Below are 19,447 nucleotides of genomic sequence, written 5' to 3'. Positions count from 1 at the left end.
TTTTTGCTATATAAACATTGTGTGTGTGTGTGTGTGTGTGTGTGTGTGTGTGTAACTCATTTATCAGTCTCTTCTTTTATGACTTTGTATCAGACTAAGAATGACATTCTCCATCCCAAGAAATTTTCCTCCAGTGAATATATGCTTTTGTTTTTAACATGTAAATATATAATTCATCTAGAGTTTATTTTGCTTTGAGTACGTGAGGTATAGATTCATACATACACACATTCCTACACATGCATAAAACAAATGGCTACTCAATTATTCTAATGCCATGAGTAATCCATCTTTTGCCTATTGATATGACATGCTACCTTATCACATGCTAACTTATTTGTGTTGGGGTCTATCTCTAAACTTCTTTTTTTTAAAAAATATATTTTATTGATTTTTTACAGAGAGGAAGGGAGAGAGATAGAGAATTAGAAACATCGATAGGAGAGAAACATCAATCAGCTGCCTCCTGCACACCTCCCACTGGGGATGTGCCCGCAACCAAGGTACATGCCCTTGACCGGAATCGAACCCGGGACCTTTCAGTCCGCAGGCCGACGCTCTATCCACTGAGCCAAACCGGTTAGGGCAATCTCTAAGCTTCTTTTTTTTTTTTTTTTTTTTTTTTTTTTAGAAACTGTTTATTTTCCATCAACCTTATTTCCGTTCTGTTAGGAATTTGTGGAAGAACAGCTTAGGACCACTCAGTGGTTGTTCCTACCCATTCAGTAGCCTGAGCAGTGGGAGCTGCAGACCAGTCTTCAGTGGCAGGCTGAGCACTCCAGTCTTCAGTAGGAAACTGCTGAATGGGTACAGAGGGCACCTGCACGCCTTCAGACCAGTCTGTAACCTCAGGCTGAGCAGCAGTGAACTCGGGAGCAGGAGCAGTCCATTCGCCCTGAAATTCCTCCTTGGTCACAGCCTTTTCAGCAGCAGCCTGCTCTTCCTTTTCAATCTCTTCAGGGTCTCTGTAGAAGTAAAGATCAGGCATGACTTCCCACGGGTGTTCACGGGAGATAGTGCCACGCATGCGGAGTACTTCCCGGGCCAGCATCCACCACATCAGACCCACTGAGTGAGCCCCCTTGTTGTTGCAAGGGATGGCAATGTCCACATAGCGCAGCGGAGAGTCCGTGTTACACAGAGCGATGGTGGGCAGGTTAACGTAAGACGCCTCTGTGAGAGGCTGGTGGTCAGCCCTGGGATCAGTAACCACCAGAAGTCTTGGCTCCCGGAAGGCTGCCTGGATCTGGTTGGTGAAGGTTCCAGGAGTGAAGCGGCCGGCAATGGGAGTGGCTCCAGTGGCAGCAGCAAACTTCAGCACAGCTCGCTGGCCAGTATTCCTGGACGATATGACACTGACGTCAGCTGGGTTTTCGATGGCAACAATGGCACGAGCTGCCAGCAGAAGCTTCTCCCAGGTTCTCTTCAGATTGATGATGTAGATGCCATCACTTTTCCTTTTGTAGATGTACTGTTCCATTTGGAAGTCAGGGTTGGTGCCACCTAAGTGGGTTCCTGCTGCAAGGAACTTGAGGACATCCTCCTCCTTCATTTGCAGGACATCAAGGGCTCCGGACATTGTGAAAAGTTTCCCTTTAAGTTACGTGGGAACCGAGAACAACGCCGTATGGAGCCCTCCCTGGGTAGCGCGGAAAAGCAATCTCTAAGCTTCTTGTGCTGTTCCACTGATCTGCTTTTTCATCCAGTAGCATCACACTTGTTTTAACTATTTCAGCTGTCTAATATGTTTTAGCAGAGGAAAAAGGCCACAATTCTGTCTACCATTTTGCTCAACCTCCATTACCACCCTTCTATATTTACCTCACTAATCATTAGAAATATTTTCCAAATACCGTATTTATGAATTCCCTCCTCACTCTCTCTCATGGGGAAGCTTAAGTGACCGTTGAAAGTCTCAGATATGTGATAGGACCTCAAACAGCCTTTAGGGCATCTATGTACAAATAAGAAGAACTGCCTTTTCTAGACAGATAAGTTAAGGAAAAGGTAGCATTTTCTGAAAGATGCAGACTTACAGTTGCTGGGGCTGATTTTAATCCCTAGTCACATCCCTATGTAACGATTTTGAATTGTAGTGCACCATACAAATAATAGTATCAATGAAAGAATTACCCGGAAAGCCAGATGTATATTCCTTCCTTTGCCCCCTACTTCCCATTGGAGCTGCGAGCACCAGAACTGGCTAATTACATCTTTCTGTAATGTGCTTCTTTAAGTGGAAGTACAAATGGCTGTTCACACTAACTCCCTGCCTTCAGGAATGCTTAGTCAGATGGGGATGAGAATGAATAAAGCTCTCAAAGTCCAGTTGGCCACCCATCAATGGGAATGACATTGTGGGTGATCAAGGTAAAGGTCAAACAATGATAATTACTTGTATCTATACAAAAGTACATTGTCATCTCATTTTTGTTAACCATCCTGCAAAATTGAAAGAACAGATACTGTTTTGCCCTCTTTCGTAGATAAAGAAAGTAAGCCAGAGAGGAAGCTTTTCAAGGCCAACAGCTAGTGTAGCAGAGGGCCTTGATCATAGCCTGAAAGGATGCATTTTCCATATCACCCAGTCTCATAAAATCATTATTGTCAGCTCCACAAACATCCAGGTAGGTTACATTTAAGTCATCATGACATTGTGGTAATATGTTTCATCCTCCTCAAAATATATGCTCATATTTCTGGCATGTTCATGTCACCTTCCCTTAGTGGTGCCAAAATACTGTACTTCCTGTTCAGAAACACTCATGCTGCAAAGAGAATCATATCTTTTTAAGGACAAAGGCACAAGTTGCCTAATATTTGTTTTGATTTGTTAGTAGAGGTCTATAAGCCTCTGGGCTTTTAGAAGATTGAAAGACAGTGATTTTGAAAGTAAGGTTATATTGTGATATAGTCCTATGGTAAATTAAATCTGTCATGTGTATGATTCCAAATTTTTACTATATTTTAAGGAGTTGACTTTTAGATTATTTTTTTAGGGTGATCTTTCCCTGTCATAGACACAGAGTTAGTTTTCAACTCTGGATACAATACAGATTTGAAACCAAGTAGGAAAACTTCTGAGACTGATTTTTGTGCCCATGTTTATTGAGGTTGGGAGTCACTGTGCAAGTGGTTTTTAATGCCTTTAGATATTTTTTTCTCTCCCTATTTTCATTTCTAAGTATTACCTTTCTTTGCAGATAGTCATCATTTGGACTGTGCTGTCAGATCTTTTTGGCGAAGTATCTTGTAGTGATTCACATAGTTCACCTGGATATCTATTTAGAAAGTAATATCAGCACACATTTTTATTTTTTAAAGATCTTATTACTGCATGACAGTACAGATTCTTTTCCACTTGTTTTGATATCTACATATTTGGCAGCAGTAAATTTGATTTTGACTGAAGGCATTTGACTTTGGATAAAATGTATTTCTGGAGAACCACCAATCTAAGGTGAACTTTTCAAGGATAATGATTATATCTTATTTGATTTGTATTCCCAGCACTTAGCCATGCCCGGAACATAGCTGAGCCTCAATAAATCTTTGTTGAATGAATGATAGAAAAAAATCTATAAGCAAATTAATACCAATAAAATCCTTAGTGCATACACATTGTCTTCCTCTGCTCGTACATTATAGGAAACTATTTTTTAAGGCAGTTTCAAATAAAACAGAAAATGAGTCTAGGGAAGTGTGGTTGGCCATAAGCCATGGACTGGAATTGGAAATTGCATGTGGTTCCACCAAAGGGATTATAGTTTGACGCTGGTCAGGTCACCTAGCCTTGCTCACCTGTTTTCTTCAGCTTTAAAATCAAGATGGAAGTTGTGTAAGAACCACTCAGCTCCTACATGTAGAAATGCTCTGGGAAAGTTAAAGCATCCCATACCTACCAGAGGGCACTGCTCTCCGGAAGGCTTTCCCTCAAACCCTGAGCCCCACTTTGGGGAGGCTTCAGGGCCCTGTTGCCATAAAAGTAAATATGTGTTCTACTTTGTGGAAAGGTTCATGGGCCTAATGGTAATACATAGCACATTTGGTCCTTCTGTATTTCTGCTTCTCCTATAGTTCCGTAGCATCCCCCTTGTCATTTCTCTGTCTGTGGTTAGGAACTGAGTCGACAGCAGATGCGTAGAGCATGAAAAGCACACAGTGCCACCTTCATTCGTGCCTTGGGAAGGTTGCTGCTGAACTCCTTTACTGAATTGGGGCAGTGGTGTGTGCCCTCCGTGGAGCCATCGCTGAGGGAAGCTGATACAGACACCCGCTTCCATGGCACATTAGGAGTGGATCAGACAGAAGGTGCGGGTCTCAGAAGTAGGAGGAGGCTGTGTGGATATCTGATTTTCTAGACCCAGTGTCTTTCAATTCTATGAGAATAAAGGAACTGCTGCATACGTAGGTAGATATCTGTACTTTTCCAAACTGTCACCTCTTTCTTCATGATTTACTTTTAATATCCCAGTAACTTTGGTTCATTTTTTAGCTATTCACCAGGGCCTATTATTTCTCCCTCCACATTGTTATATCTTCCCCTTCTTCTAGGTCAAGCTCTAACCTGTTTTCTATTTTTGTTTTTTGTATCCATATTCAAATTTTATTTATAGCAAACCTTCAAAAAAGAGAAAATATCATTAACAAATTTCAGATCAGCATCTTTTATTTCAAAAGTCTAATCATTAGTTTAAATTAAAGTACTTGGTCTTATTTTAATGTTGTAGATCTACTTGAAGTCATATCATAGTCTTGGTTTTCATAACATACCCAGGCTCCTATTTCAATCAAGACACTAGATATTGCTTATGTTTTACATGTTATATTTATGGTTCATTGGATTTACAATTCCCAGTTGTAAAACAGAGATGTGAATATCATCATCCACTTGTTTTATAACTCTGTGAGACATCTGTCCAACTAACCTTTCTTTATTGAGGTGAAAAAGCTGTGTGACTCATGTGTTCTGACAGTTATCAGTAGGTCCACTAGCATTTACTAGATTTGAAGTTAGAGGAGCAATAAAATGATTATCCAACCTCCGCATTCCCTAAGGCTCAACCCTGTTCTTCATGCCACATATTTCAAGGATAGCCCAGACTGTTTATATAATTTGGGTCCGGCCTAATTTTCCAGCCAGATATCATCAATTGCTAACATAAACCTTACATTTATGCAGTTATCTTTCCTGACTCATTCAGTTTTGCTGAATATTAATTGTATTTCCTCTATAAAGTGGGGCCTGCTCTTGGCCCTGAGGATTTATTTCTTTCCTATAAAAAATCTGCCAAATCCTAAGTGCCCAGAATCCACGATGCCATCTCAGATCCCTCCAGCCAGCAGTAACCCCCTGACTTGCACACAGGTAGCACTTAGTTTGCATGATTCAGGTTACAGTGGTCCTATGTGGCCTAGCTTTGTGTTGTTATCAGTTTGTGAGATGATCTGCATTTTGAGTAAACCTTATCTCAAATAATTTGATAATTAGCAAAGGGCCTTAAAAATGAGTTCTAAACTATCCTATATAATAAAACCATAATATGCAAATCGACCGAATGGTGGAATGACAGGTCAGTGGGGGGCAGGGCCGGCAAGCAGGCGGCGCCAGGCCAGCCAAGGTGTATGCCAGTGGGCAGAGGGAGGGGACAGCAGTGGGGAGGAGATGGTGGCAACCAGTGGTGGCAGAGGGGCAATGGGGGGGGGGGGCAGCCACTCGCAGGCTGGTGCCATCCCCTGATCAGCCCACCTGGTCGCCTCCCACAGAGGGAGGCTAGACTGCAGCTTAGGCCAGCTCCCCCTAGGGACATCCCCTGAGGGCTTCTGGACTGCGAGAGGGCCCAGGCTGGGCTGAAGGACGCCACTAGTGCACGAATTTTCATGCACTGGGCCTCTAGTCAATAATAGAAAGATAAACATTCAATAGGAAAAAATTAAAAAGGGCAATTCTAGAAACAAGGAAGTCAAATAGACCGTAAACATATGAAAAGATGTTTAGCCTTACCACTAAATAGAATAGGCAAATAACCATATGAAATACTTTTTGCCTGTCATATTAAGGAAAATTAAAAGTTAATCAATATCCATTCTCAGGGCAACAGACGTTCTTAGCAAACTGATAGGAACTTAAATTGGTACTTTTTTGAAAGAATTGATTCTAAGGAGAAATAAGGATGTTCAGAAGGTCTGTTAATAAAAGAATTCAGAGCATCACGTTTTCTGGATTGGGTGATCTTAGTGATCTTAAGTACATAGGTCAAGAAAACTAACTGTAGTTTGTTTATGCTAGTGAAATGTGCCCACCATTAGGGAATTAGTTAAATCACTAGCAGATTAGCTAAATAAACAATGGAAAACCAGCTCTGGGTGGTGAGTATTCAAGTGATTTTTCCTTTTTTATACTTCTCTATAATGGTTAAATTTTCAGGAAAATTACATTTATATCAGAAGAGATAGCTTTTTGCAATTTAAAATAGGTTTTTAAAGGAAGCTTATAAAGAAGCTACTGGGGGGATTAGATTTTTTAACTGGGTAGAATAAAGACTAACAGAAGTTATAGTGGTCTGGTAGTAGAATCCAGAGCATAGAGTTTTCTGGATTGGGTGAACTTAGTGATCTGAAGTGGTCTTGGGCCATTGGAAATCAAGAATACAGGAAGTTTAAGAACCATGGTTGAGGGAAGGAGGGTAGAAGGTAGAGTAGATATAATGTGCTCAATTCTGAATATGTACAGTGCAATTGCAACTTCATGGCCCACGCGCAGAAGTCAGTATTTTGTGGAAGAGCCACACTCAAGGGGCCAAAGAGCCGCAAGTGGCTCACGAGCCACAGTTTGCTGACCACTGGTAGGCATTTGTGGACCTCTAAAGGCCAGATTATATAGATTCATAGTCTATTTGAGCTGTTCAAAATAATCTTATTTATAGAGATGGAAACTATATCTGAGAAGGAATAAAAGACTTTCCCAAAGGTACATAGCTATTTGTAATAGGGTATAGTTATATAAAAATTCCCACCAAATATCATTACAATTCTAAATAGAATTGGCAGTGGGGTGGGGAATCAAATCTGAACCTTCAGGTACCCGGGATACCTTATGGGTGGTTTTCCTTCCTGCATACAGTAGTATGTAAATGACATATTGCATATCCATTGTACTTACTCTTACATTTGTATTTAGGAAATCATCCTAGGGACTGCCTTAGATCCTGAGCTTACCAAGAATGGCATGTCTAATTGTTCTGTACAGGAGCACACCATAGCATCCTGTAAGAATAGTAATAGCCTCTGACGATCGATGGAAGACTGCATTAGGCTTTAAGGAGTCTCATAATGTTTTCATCTTATTCTTGCACTCTGATAGTACAGCCTGAGTCAGCGTAGAGGTGCAGAGTGCAGAACTGGTAGACATTTTCTGAGAATGAGCATGATAACAGACTTATTGATTTGAGGACCACTGAGGCAAAAGCCTAAAATGAGAGCACATGGAATAATCGCCATTCCTCAGGGAGGCTTCTTTCTGAACTGCCTCTACTCCGCCTCTCCCATATCTTTCTGCAGTCACACCCACAGCAGTGCTTTCGGTAGCTGGAAGAAAAGAAAAAAGGCAGTACATTAAGGCCTAGATAATATAATTCACATAATGAAATTGTTAAAGAGCTCTTGGCCAAGTTTGCATAATCACTTTAAGCTCACTTTCTTTTTAATGACGAAAGTGAATGGGGTTGAATGGATAATTTGAAGAGCCTCTTTCCAGCTCTGCAATATTCTTATAATAGGATGCCTTGCCACTAAGTCAGCACCCGTCCTGTCTCCTGCCTACCCCTCCCCTTAAATTTTTTTTTATTCTTTTATAAATACCTCTAGGTATTTAAGTTTTGGAATGGTTGTAGCTCTGCATCTTAAATATGAGGTGCATATTGTCCATTTGATAGCATTTTCCTATGTAAATGTATGTATAAACCTGTAAGGAAATAAAACACATAATCCTATCATTGAAAATATATCGATAAACACAGATACACATGTCTGTGATGTCATTAGATGCATATGGTTACTGAGGCGATGTCATAGCAAATGGTGACATTTGATGTCATTGGTGGATAATAGTAGAAACTCCAGGGCCATGTGCTTGCTAACCATTTCAGAGGGGTGAGGGGTGGGAAGGACATTGTATTTCAGCATCAGGAGAGAAATGGCTGTGGCTTTCAGACAGGACAACTCAAACCAAATGAGTTTATCTCTAACCTCTGAAATGCAAGGATTTCTAGCCAAATACATTCCACATGAGTGAAATTATAAGATTCTTGTTCTTTTCCGTCTAACTTATTACTTCACTTAGCATGATACTCTCAAGAGCCATTCCTATTGTTGCACTTGGCAGTATTTCTAAATACTCAAAAAAGCAAGCTCTTTAGTATGTTGCCCTTTCATAAATATTCATTCATTTATTCATAGAAATATAGTTAGTACAAGCATTGCTAATTAATTAGACTTTCCTGTGGTTGTATGGGATTATGGAAAATTTTAGAAATGATCAAATTCTGTGGTCACTATAACAACAGTGCTCTCTCTCTCTCTCTCTCTCTCTCTCTCTCTCTCTCGCGCGCGCGCGTTCTCTCTCTCTCTCTCCCTCCCTATCTTAACACAGGATCCTAAAACACAGTTAGTACTGGTTAGTTGTATCCACATGTGTTTTTTCAACATGAGAAAAGCTGGTATATATTTTTCATAGATATTTCATTAACTCAGTCGCCCTTTGCTGTCATGTGGCTGCTGTCAGGTGCTTCCTCCAGGTTGTCTGAAAGAAGGTCTGATGACTCCATTTGGGTGGGGGCTGGAGTGGGAGGTCTGAGCCTTAAATCTTTTGGGGTTACCAGTGTTGGGTAAGTGGTGAAACAAGAGGGTTGTTGGCTGCTCAGGGGGGACAGAGATTGCAGGCTGGGACAGCTGCTTGCTTAGCAGCAAATGCATTGTCTTTGCTGCTCTTTTCCTTTTTTTCCTGGGCTTGCTTAGGTGACATGTCCTACATAGATACCTATTTCCGTCCTCTGAGATTCTGTCCCAGGCATAGGACATTGTCACCTCAGTGACCATATATGAGACTCTTTAAGGAGTCTCATAATGTTTTCATCTTATTCTTGCACTCTGATAGCACAGCCTGAGTCAGCGTAGAGGCGCAGAGTGCAGAACTGGTGGACATTTTCTGAGAATGAGCATGACCATTGCAGCTTCTCTTTTGAGTAGTTCAGTTTATCTTTAGTAGGTGTCCATTCTCCTTCATGTTGACTCCAGCTAGAGGCTGGTAGGCACCAAACAGACAGAGGACTAGGCATAAACTCTATTGTGTTGTAACTCGTCTTGCCAAACTTACGAAAACCGGTCCAAGGGCAGAAGAGCACTAATAAGCAAATGAACTCCTCATTAGGTCACCTCCCAAATCCCTTCTCCTATCTGGACCTTTTTCTATCGCAAATAACCCTGCTACAAGTCATCAGAATGACTGGCACACCCTGTACTGTTTGGCTCTGAGCCTTTGTGATTGTGAAAAGTCTCTTTGTTCTCCCCTCTGCTTCACCTCCCAGCTCCTCTTTTGAGATTGTATCTAGAATGAGGGGCACAGGGCTCTTACCCCTTTACTGACCCTCTCCTTCCTACTCTATCCCACCCCAGCTGGCCAATGGCAGTCAGGTATTTATTGCATATATGTGCCCAACACTATGCAAGTCACGTTCCATGTGGAGGTAAATCCTATATAATAAAAGCTTAACAGGCTCAGTGTTCAACCCTTTGACCAGTTGCTATAATGCACACTGACCACCAGGGGGCAGATTCTCTGACAAGTAGGTTAGCTTGCTGCTGGGGTCGGGGTGATTGGGACTGGGCAAGACGGGTAGGACACGCCCTGGACGAATCCGTGCACCGGGCCTCTAGTTAGTCATAACACCTCACATTGATCTCCATGACCCTTCGCATGTGGCTGCTGTGGGCTGCTCTGTCCAGGTTGTCTGAAGAGCTGTGTGCTAGCCATTGTACAAGCAGTTCACATGTCTGATCGCCTCATCCTCCTATCAGCCCAGACTCATGCCAGATGAAGTGGATATAACTTTTATTCCCATTTTACAGAATAGGATCCTGAGGTTTTACCATTGGTTTCCTGGGGTTATAAAGTAGGAATGATGTCTTATCTGATGCCAAATCTTATATCTTAACTACTCTCTACTACCAAAGGCAATTATGCCACAGGCCTTAGCCTAACACCTCACCAGGGATTTCTCTGGTGGCAGTGCTGATTGATTTCCATGGTAAAGGTGGCCTCTGATCCACCCTCATGCCTGAGATCGCAGTTAATTTTGTTTCTTCTCCTGCAGAAGCATACACTGCTGTGGTTTGGCGCAGGTCTCTATCAGACAAGCCCTCAGATGCAGAGTTAAAAGGCATGTGTACCTTAAAGTACTCAACACAGGACACATCTCTGGGTAATAAAACCATATATGAGAGTGATGGGACACCAACTTTTCTCCTCTGGAAAGTGGGAGGAGGCAGGTGCGGTTTTATTTATATCTGCAACATTTTATTTTTTTAAATATATCTGAAGAGAACAAACAAAAAGACAGATTATCGGGAAGAGAAAAGAAAAGTTGAATTCATTTTTCTATTGAGAGCCAATTTTTTAAAATGTAATGCCAGGGTATTATGAAACAATCCTATATAATAAAAGCCCTAGCGAGGGGCGAGGCCGCCATCAAACCTCCCACGGCCCCTCGCACTGGTTGGTCCTGCCCCCAAGCGCCCCCAACACCCCTAAATCACTGCCTGGCTCCCTGGTGCATGTGCATTTAGTGAAAGCACAAGAAAATAATTATTAGCCCCTTCTTTCCCCAACCAGAGTCTCCAGAGGGCTCTGCTAATACTGCAGCCAAGGTGTGTAATTCTCCCTCCACGGGCCCGGCCTGCAGCCCCAGGAGACCTTCCAAGTTAGCTAAAAAGGCGCCTAAGCATTAACAGGATGGCGGCCTTTTGCTGAGGAATGTAGAGAGGCTGGGTGGGGATTTTGTGAAATTGTGGTGCCTTGCAGATTAGGTGAGCTTTCAATCTCTCTTTAAAAAGGGCGGCGAAGAGGACCCACAGGCCCCAGGAGCAACAGTGAAGGGTAGGCACGTTCAAAAATAGAAAAACTTTTAAACAAACAGACATAAAGATCATATTGGGAAACTGAGGGCAAAAATCATTAAAGGGCCATCATCCATCTTGATATACATTTGCACACAACACATAAACAACTTCATTTCATGGCATGTGAAATACAAAACAGTTTTTATTATGTGTTTTCTTTTGGGCATCCTTAAAGTATGATTAGATCCAGCTGAGGGAAAGCTGTAGCTTCCAGCATTAGACCCCACAGCTGGCCCCGCCCAATGGGCCCCCATTGGGGCGGGCCACCAGACCCCACACGTGCACGAATTCGTGTACCGGGCCTCTAGTCATTCTATAAATGAGGGCTTGCATATGATGTTTCTGAATTAGCCTTTTTAGCTTGTTTTAGGGTCTGCTCACAAAACACTTGTTTTTAAATAATCTCATCTAACCTCACTGAAGGCAAGGAGTGTGTTTGTTTCTCTACATCACTCGGTGCCCGGCATATTATCTTGATTCATAGTGGATGGATGAATGCTCACATGCAGAATAGAGCAGCGTTGCCCTCACCAAATGCTCCATTCTGTTCTAACAAGTGATTCCATGTAGGCACAGAAGTGGAACTGTTTTCTCTCTCGTGTAACACTCCTTAACGTTATTCTGTGTTTAAAAACAATGTTTTTAACTAGCTCCCTTGCTTTTTTGCCTAAAGTTAGTGCTGGGAAAATTGTGTCTGCTCGCTGAAGGCTTCATGCATCGTAGCAGCCATGTACCTGTGGAAAGCCTATGGCTACTGCAGTTGAAATTCCACTTAATGTGCACACATAAAGGACGAGTTGCTGCCCCGTCCAGCTCGCTGCAATTGTCCGGCAGATGAGCTAATGATGTTTAGGAGGCTAGGGAAGTGGAGGTATTTTCATAGCTTGTTTCTGTCTCCTCTCCCACAAAGTGCAGCCATCATCTGACACATGACCAATGGGCCCAGCCCTTTTTAGGATGCAGAAGATGCTTCCCTGTGTCTGTGGCTCACAATGGAACAATAGACTTCTGCAATGATAGATTGCATCCCTGGTGTTCAAACGCCGTCAGTTAAGCTTATCTGGAATCTACTTAACTATTATCCATCAAGCTTTATATATATAATAAAATAAAAGGGGAGGGAGTGTGGAACCAGAGAGGAAAGACTGTATCCTTGCCAGGGGGCGCTCTCCTCTCTCTATGACTCATGCTTAGAGAAGCAGAGGGACTTGGAAAGGCTGCCTGCAGTCACATCGAGACAGGCAGTTCTCCTGGCGCTTTCTGACATTGAAAAGAATGTTCTCATGCCAGGAAAGGTGTTTTTCAGATTGTGTGTGCTGTGCTTCTGGGCCAGCCTAATAGCTTTTGTTTAGCTTTAGCATGGCAGTTCCATGGAAGGTTTGCCAGCCAGAACAAATGAACCCAGACCTTTATATTTGGTATTTTATTAAAGAACCAGCTCTTTCCTGTTTAAAATTTGTAATCATTCTTTCTGATGATTGTTAACGTACTAAAAGGGATGATGTCTGACCCTTAGCCTTCCAATGGCATGAAATTTGCATTTGTTCATTCTTAAGACTATTTTTTAGTATATTATGTTTATACAATTTTAGATGTTCAGTTTTTTATAAGTTTGGTTTTGGTATGGGGGGCACTGACTTGAGCTGAATAGAGGAACTGCTAATTAAATGTTGTTATTCTGATTTTTGCCATTTGACAGCACAAGAAAGAAAGGTCACTTTAATTTTTCTACCTTCATATATAAATAAGGGTTTTTTGGCAAATGCTAAATTAAAGCTTCCTGCAGACCAATTGGACTGACAAATATAAATCTCAACTTTTAAACTTCTTTCCTTTTTAGCTACAGAAAGTGATTGTGTCCTTTTATGGTTCCAGAAACTGGCAAGTAATTTCCTAATATCCCTATGATCACCCCCATCTCACTCCCTCTTTTTTTTAAAGAGTTCAACCATTTCTGCTTTAGGAGTTACCAGAGGGTTTTATACCAAAAATAGTAAGGTATGGTGGTGAACTGTTTGGGTTATTATGACTGCTTACAATAATTTTTTAAGGAGTAAAAGAAAGTAGCAACATATAAAACAATTTCTGTTGCATAAGAAAGTTAATTTGGATGGATGACTTTCAGATATAAGTTTAATGCAATGAAGTATTATTCATTTGAGTAGAAAATATGGATGAAGGAATCAATTACTGAAAATTTTATTTCCTACAAAACTTGATCTCCAATTTAAATTTACTTTAGGGACCTGAATTTAACTTTAATGATTGTATCATTTCATTTTGAAATTTAGATGCCAGTTGGCAGGGTCTGCTCACCCTACAATAATCTGTGTTCACTGCCCAAACTGGGTAAAATGATACTCACCTGGTCGGGGAATGGAGGTAGTGCAATAAAGGAGAGTAAGCTGTTGGCTGACTGGTAGCTTGTTTATCTGTGAGTCTCTGTTCACTTATTTGTATCACTGCCTTTTTTCTGTCTCAGTAGAAATGTGTAAATAACTGATGTTTTAATGTGTGGATGAGGCTTAGTATTCTTTAGGGTCATTAAACTTGGGAGCTGGAAGGAGTTCGGGTGGTCTGGTCTAGCCTAGAGTTCCAGTGTATTTTGTTTGGCCCATATAGTATGTTTTTCAAACCAGTATAAGTAGACAGCCAGTTTGCTTGGTCATAATACAAGCAGCTTTGCACCTATTGTCTTACCTGATTCTTCATGCATTTATATTAATTGACTGAGCATTGTAGACATTTGAGTTCGTGATGCAGATAATCCTACCTCGTAATTTTACAGTTACAGGAACTGAACTTCTGGAGGACTGAGCGAATTTCCAAAGTTAACTAGTTCAAGACAGTTGAGAATTATTTTACAGCCTAAGTATTTTTCTCTGAATTCTGCTTCTTCATTTAGAAAAGATGTTATTTATTTTTCAGTGTGTTAGAGACCTTTGTCAAACTGCAGAAATGATTTTTAAAGATACCTTACAAATATAATAAAAGCATTGAGAGACAGTGGTGGAGTAGTAAGAGTAAAGGGTCTAATTTAAGTCCTGTGGCTGTGTTTATCTTAGGTACTGCATGGATATTATTCAATATCCACTCAATAAACAGTGGATATTGGAGGTCCCTACCAGCACTAAATTAAAGATTCTCTAATTCTATGTAAACTTTTCTTCCTCCTCTGTCCCCAATTTACTTGACATAGGTGGCTCTCAAGGTCTCTTCCAACTTGAGAGAAGTCTAAGTGTTTGGATTTATAGAACTTGTTGGGGGAGCTCTTTGAACCTGTGTACTCTGTCCTCTTTGTTTTCACTCTCCTATCAGCTTGTCTGTTTCCTGAACTTATTATTGTCCTGCGGAATCCATGCCTCCTTGTACATGTGGGAAGGAGATAGCAGTGGGGAGGAGATAGTAGGTGGCCCTCCAGGATGAACACATACTATGTCACATCCTCGGCCATCTCTGACCTCCTCCTGCCTGGTACAAAGGCAGCATTTCCTACTAGCTTCATCCATTTAGGCAGGATGATACTTCAAAACCAAATGGATTATTGTTTCAAATACAAATAATACTCATGAATTTTGACATGCAGAGGTAGGCAAAAGTAGGTTAGATTACCAGCTATCATTACCTAAAATGTAAGTCATATGTAATGATACAAAGTGATAATAATAAGACAAATAATACAAATAAATAATACAATAATTAATAAAGAAATAGTAATCTATATATATAAAAGGCTAAGTGACAGTCCGACCATCTTACCGGCTGGTAGGTATGATGCACACTGACCACCAGGGGGCAGACACTCAATGCAGGAGCTGCCATGCTGTGGTGACTTGGCAGCGGCGGTTCTCGGGTAATGCACCCTGGAACCAGAGAGGGAGCCCAATTCCTCGCAGGGCTGTGCATGATTCCACCTCCTGGCGTGGGTTATATTGTTGCTGGGGCACTGTCGGCCCGAATCTGGTTTACTACACACTTGAGTTTGCATTCCACACCCTGTACAACAGCAACTTTACAAAGTGCCCTCGCACTCCGGGACCCCTCGGGGGATGTTGGAGAGCCGATTTCAGCCCAATCCCTGCAGGCCAGGCTGAGGGACCCCCCTGCCAGAGGGACTCTGCTCACTCCGAAGATGCCCTTTGAGCCACCCTGGGGAAGGACCACAGGAGGTTGGCTCCAGGGCGTTTCCGGCCTGTCTCACCCAGTCCCACACCACTGGCCACCTTCTAATTAATTTCCTTTAAATGTGCACGAATCTGTGCACCAGGCCACTAGTATAATAATAAATTCTGTGTCTCGTGGACTCACAGCTGTGTACCTACTTTTGCCAACCCCTGTGCATTACTGGTATTCATACATTCTCAGCAGGCCTAGTCATTGTTGCCATTCACCAGGCACCCACTATTGTAGAACACAAAAAGATAGAAAACGTGTCCCCTGCCTTGTAAGACTTAAAGGCTTAATGGAAGGGTTAATGGAGTTACAGAAATAGAAGACAGCTATAAACTTGGGCTGTATAACTAGAAGAAAGTCCAGTCTTACCTTTTGCTGTAAACAAAGAATCCTTAGGAACTCAGCTTTTCCATGAATTAGAGAATCAGAATGTTTAAAACACTGAGATGCTTTTCTCCTTTATTAAAGAAAAAAAAAATCTGATTCTTAAGAAATCCAGATTAGTGCTTAGCTTTCTCTACCCGAAAAAATGCCTCTAAAGAAATCCATAATCTCACACACAAGCACATAAATCTGCTCAACACCGCTTAATTCTCCCTGCTTCTATACTGCTGCACTTCACCCAGCCAGGCGTCTGCTCATTTCTTTCCTGGCAGACTTACTCCTGGCAACTCTAATACTCCAGAAATTTTGATTTCTATTCCTTTGTTTTCCTCCTTTTTTCTTGCTGACCTTTCTTTTCCTCGGAACTATTCAGATGCACAGCCTACCCGTGATTAATTAATATATGTGATTTTCCCGTCTTAGTCACTATGTTACTCTTGATTTTGCAGACATGTTCTCTGAAGTTCCTAGCCAACATTTCAGAAGACATCAGGAAATGTTTGTGTCTTGTTAAAAGTGGTTTGCTTACTGCACATAGATTTCCTACTCAAAACCAGAAATATTTCCCTTATCTCTGCCCAAACCACGCAGTTCCCACAATATTATGTTCTTTTATAAATAGGACTGGTTCCAAGATCCAGTTTTCTCAACTTCCTGCTATTCCTAGCTAACGGCCCCTCTCCCTTTCGCCTTACCTTGCCCTGGAGAGAGTGTCCCTCAGGCATGATGTAATCTGTGTGTCCAGCTTTGAAGTGGCGCGAGGGGCCCACCAGGTGCTTCTGGGAGCAGTTTCACTGAGGTCAGTGAATGGCCACAAAGATAACCATTTCCGCTTTTACATCATCACAAAGAGGGCACCTCAGCAATCATGTAAACACTTCTTCCCCATTCTCCCCGCAAGTAATTCTCCCCTATTGTCCACATAGTTCACCTGATCAAAGCTGATAAAATCGCGTCCTGGGCTTCAGACAGAGAACAGTTGGCTTCATTCTGACTGACTCCTTACTTTTCTGTTCTGTGAAAGAACAACCAAGAATGGTCAAGCTATAGGCATTTTCTTTCTGTATCAGAAAGGGGGGATGCCATCTTTAAGGCTGTTTGGAGTTAGAGGAAATTGGGTAGACCAACAGGGATAGAATAGGTATCATGGTGCCTGACACATACTTACTTTGTGAATAAGAAATATGTCTCCAAGGTGACAAGAGAAGATTTGACTTTGGGTGGTGGGCACATGGTGCAATATACAGATCTTATAACATAGAAACCCACACCTGAAACCTGTATGTTCATGTTGTCTGATGTCATCCCAATCAAATTAATAAATAAATATTTTTTTAAAAAGAAATACATCTCCTAGATGAAGAAAGGTCTGACAAAACAACAGCGAGATCAAAGAGAAGAGAAAGAGATAATTTGGGGGACATAATATCCTCCTTGTCATTGGTTGCTTTCTGTTCCATGAGAAGACATAGAAAATAGAGTATGCCCTGGCTGGTGTGGCTCTGTTGGTTTTAGCGTCATCCCATGCACCGAAAGGTCACTGGTTCGATTCCTGCCCGGGTTTCGGGCTCCATCCCAGGTAGGAGGCAGCTAATGGATCTCTGTCTTTCTCTCCCCCCCTCCCCACCCCCCGTCACTTCCTCTCTTTCTAAAGTCAATAAAACATTTTTTTTTTAAGAAAAAAAATAGAGTATCTCTCCTAGAGTAGTTTCTCATATTTCATATTAGTATTTCCAGGTGAGACACTAATGACCTCATTTTTAAGCCTGGGTCTGACAATTTAGACTTTCACTTTGATATCTAACAAGCCCCTCTTATCTATCTTCACTTCAAAAACTGTGCCGTTGTGCTGCATTTATTAACACTTCACATTTGCAAAATTCTGTGCCTGTGTTATTCTCTACCCCAAATCCACTTAGTTACCACCCTTTTTTAGAGTGGCAAACAGGGAATTCAGGTCTAATGACTGTATATAGGATGTCGAAAACTATCTGCAAACTGGGTTTTAATTTTTTCAATTTCTTTCTGGAAATTGGAAGAATATAAATTATAAACTAACATAAAACTTATAGTTTTATTACTTTATTTGCTTTTTCTCTTACAAAATTAATACCTGTGGGGTTAGAAAGAGACCCCAGGAGGTTATCTAAATAAAATTTGCTTAAATTGACCAGTGAGTCCTGAACGGGTCGACTACAAAGGAGACAGTAAGGAATTGTTAGGGATGACAGAACTGTTCTTGTAACTTGACTGTTGTTGTGGTTGGCCAACTGTTCACATTTGTCAACACTCATAGACCTGTACTTTGAAAGTATAAATGTTACTGTTTTTATCTTATATCTCTGTAAACCTGTCTTTTAAAAAAAAGAAAAAAGAAAAGAAAAATGTATTAGAACTTAAAAATTTTGTAAAGGCCCAGCCCAGCATGGCTCAGTGGTTAGAGTGTCATAGCCCTCCACAGAAGGGTCACTGGTTCAATTCCGATCAAGGGCACATACCTGGGTTGCAGGTTTCCAGCCCTGGTTGGGGAGCATGTGGGAAGCAACCAATGATGTGACTCTCTCACATCCATGTTTCTCTCTCTCCTCTCTCCTCTCTCCTTTCTCCCCCATTCTCCTCCCTCTCCCTTCCACTTTCTCTAAAATCAATGGGAAAAATATCCTCCAATGAGGATTAACCAAAAGAAGAAGAAGAAAGAAAAAAAAAGACATTGTTATCTGCTTCATGAGGTAGTAATGAATTTGTTGGAAATGCTAAGCCCAGACTGGCTGACCATCTGGGGAATGTTTGGGAAGGGATTCTTGCTCTTGCCACTTCACTTAGTGCTCACTCAGGACATGTTTGCTAAAAGTTAAAATTAACTGTTTTCCTATAAGAGTAAGAATCTAGGGTCTCAAGCAGGAAAACTATTTTAACCTACTAATGTCTTCATTACCGGTTCCTATATTAGACTCTGACCCCCTTTTTAAACACTTGACAAAAATAGAATAGGCATTAGAAAATTATCTCACCAAAATATGATTTTATTTTAGGTAGGTGGGGGCAACTAAGAATTGATGAAAGCAGAATTTCAAGCAGGATGCAAAAGAAAGTTAATTATCCTTTTATAATGAGAGAATGGGTGGCAGTGATTGGATCCAATTCTGGTCAAATAATCACAGAACACGCTCCTTGGTTCTAGTTCACGAATGCACTCAACCCTTTTACTAATTATTATACACACTTTGCTTCATTAATGAGATTCCCAGTCCACATTGCAGGCTCTGGAGCCAGCTACGTGTTCTTTTTGGCATTCTTTCTTTCCTCCCTTTACCCAGTCACCCATCTCCATGTCCGCCCAGCTCAGGGACTGTGGTCTCCATCTGGAAAGCCTGTTGCCACCGGATACAGAATTCAAGTTCAGGGTGGTGGCTCTCATGATCAGATAAACGCTGTGGAAAGCTTGCTCAGTCATATGGAAGAGCCAGTGCTGCCGCTAAATGGTGGAGCAGATGAGCTCCAGGCTCTGGCGTCTGTGCCTCTGCCCTGCTCAGCCGGGAGCGCTGTCATCTGTGACTCTGAGAGAGCTGATGGGCATTGCCACTCACCTTCAACAGTAGCCTTTACTTGAATCCCATGGAAGAAAAGCTGTGTCTCTCCCCCCTCGCCTTTTTTTTTTAATCCTCACCCAAGGACATGCTTAGAGAGAGGAAGAGAAACAGAAAGAGAGAAGCAT

General features: G+C 41.6%; 2 protein-coding genes across 3 annotated transcripts in view; one reads left to right on the top strand and one right to left on the bottom strand.

Moving 5' to 3' along the window:
- Nucleotides 1–19,447, top strand: part of MRPS27 (mitochondrial ribosomal protein S27) — an 82,276-nt gene that overhangs the window by 39,486 nt on the left and 23,343 nt on the right. The window lies entirely within an intron of this gene.
- Nucleotides 623–1,638, bottom strand: LOC308518258 (small ribosomal subunit protein uS2-like). Its single transcript, XM_081089906.1, has one exon. It carries the CDS (start codon nucleotides 1,577–1,579, stop codon nucleotides 692–694), a length of 888 nt encoding a protein of 295 aa, XP_080946032.1. The 5' UTR covers nucleotides 1,580–1,638; the 3' UTR covers nucleotides 623–691.

Source organism: Myotis nattereri (assembly GCF_964212035.1).
Source record: "Myotis nattereri genome assembly, chromosome: 4".
NCBI lineage: Eukaryota > Metazoa > Chordata > Mammalia > Chiroptera > Vespertilionidae > Myotis > Myotis nattereri.
The sequence above is the reverse complement of the archived record's forward strand: the minus strand, read 5'-3'. Positions and strand labels throughout refer to the sequence as shown.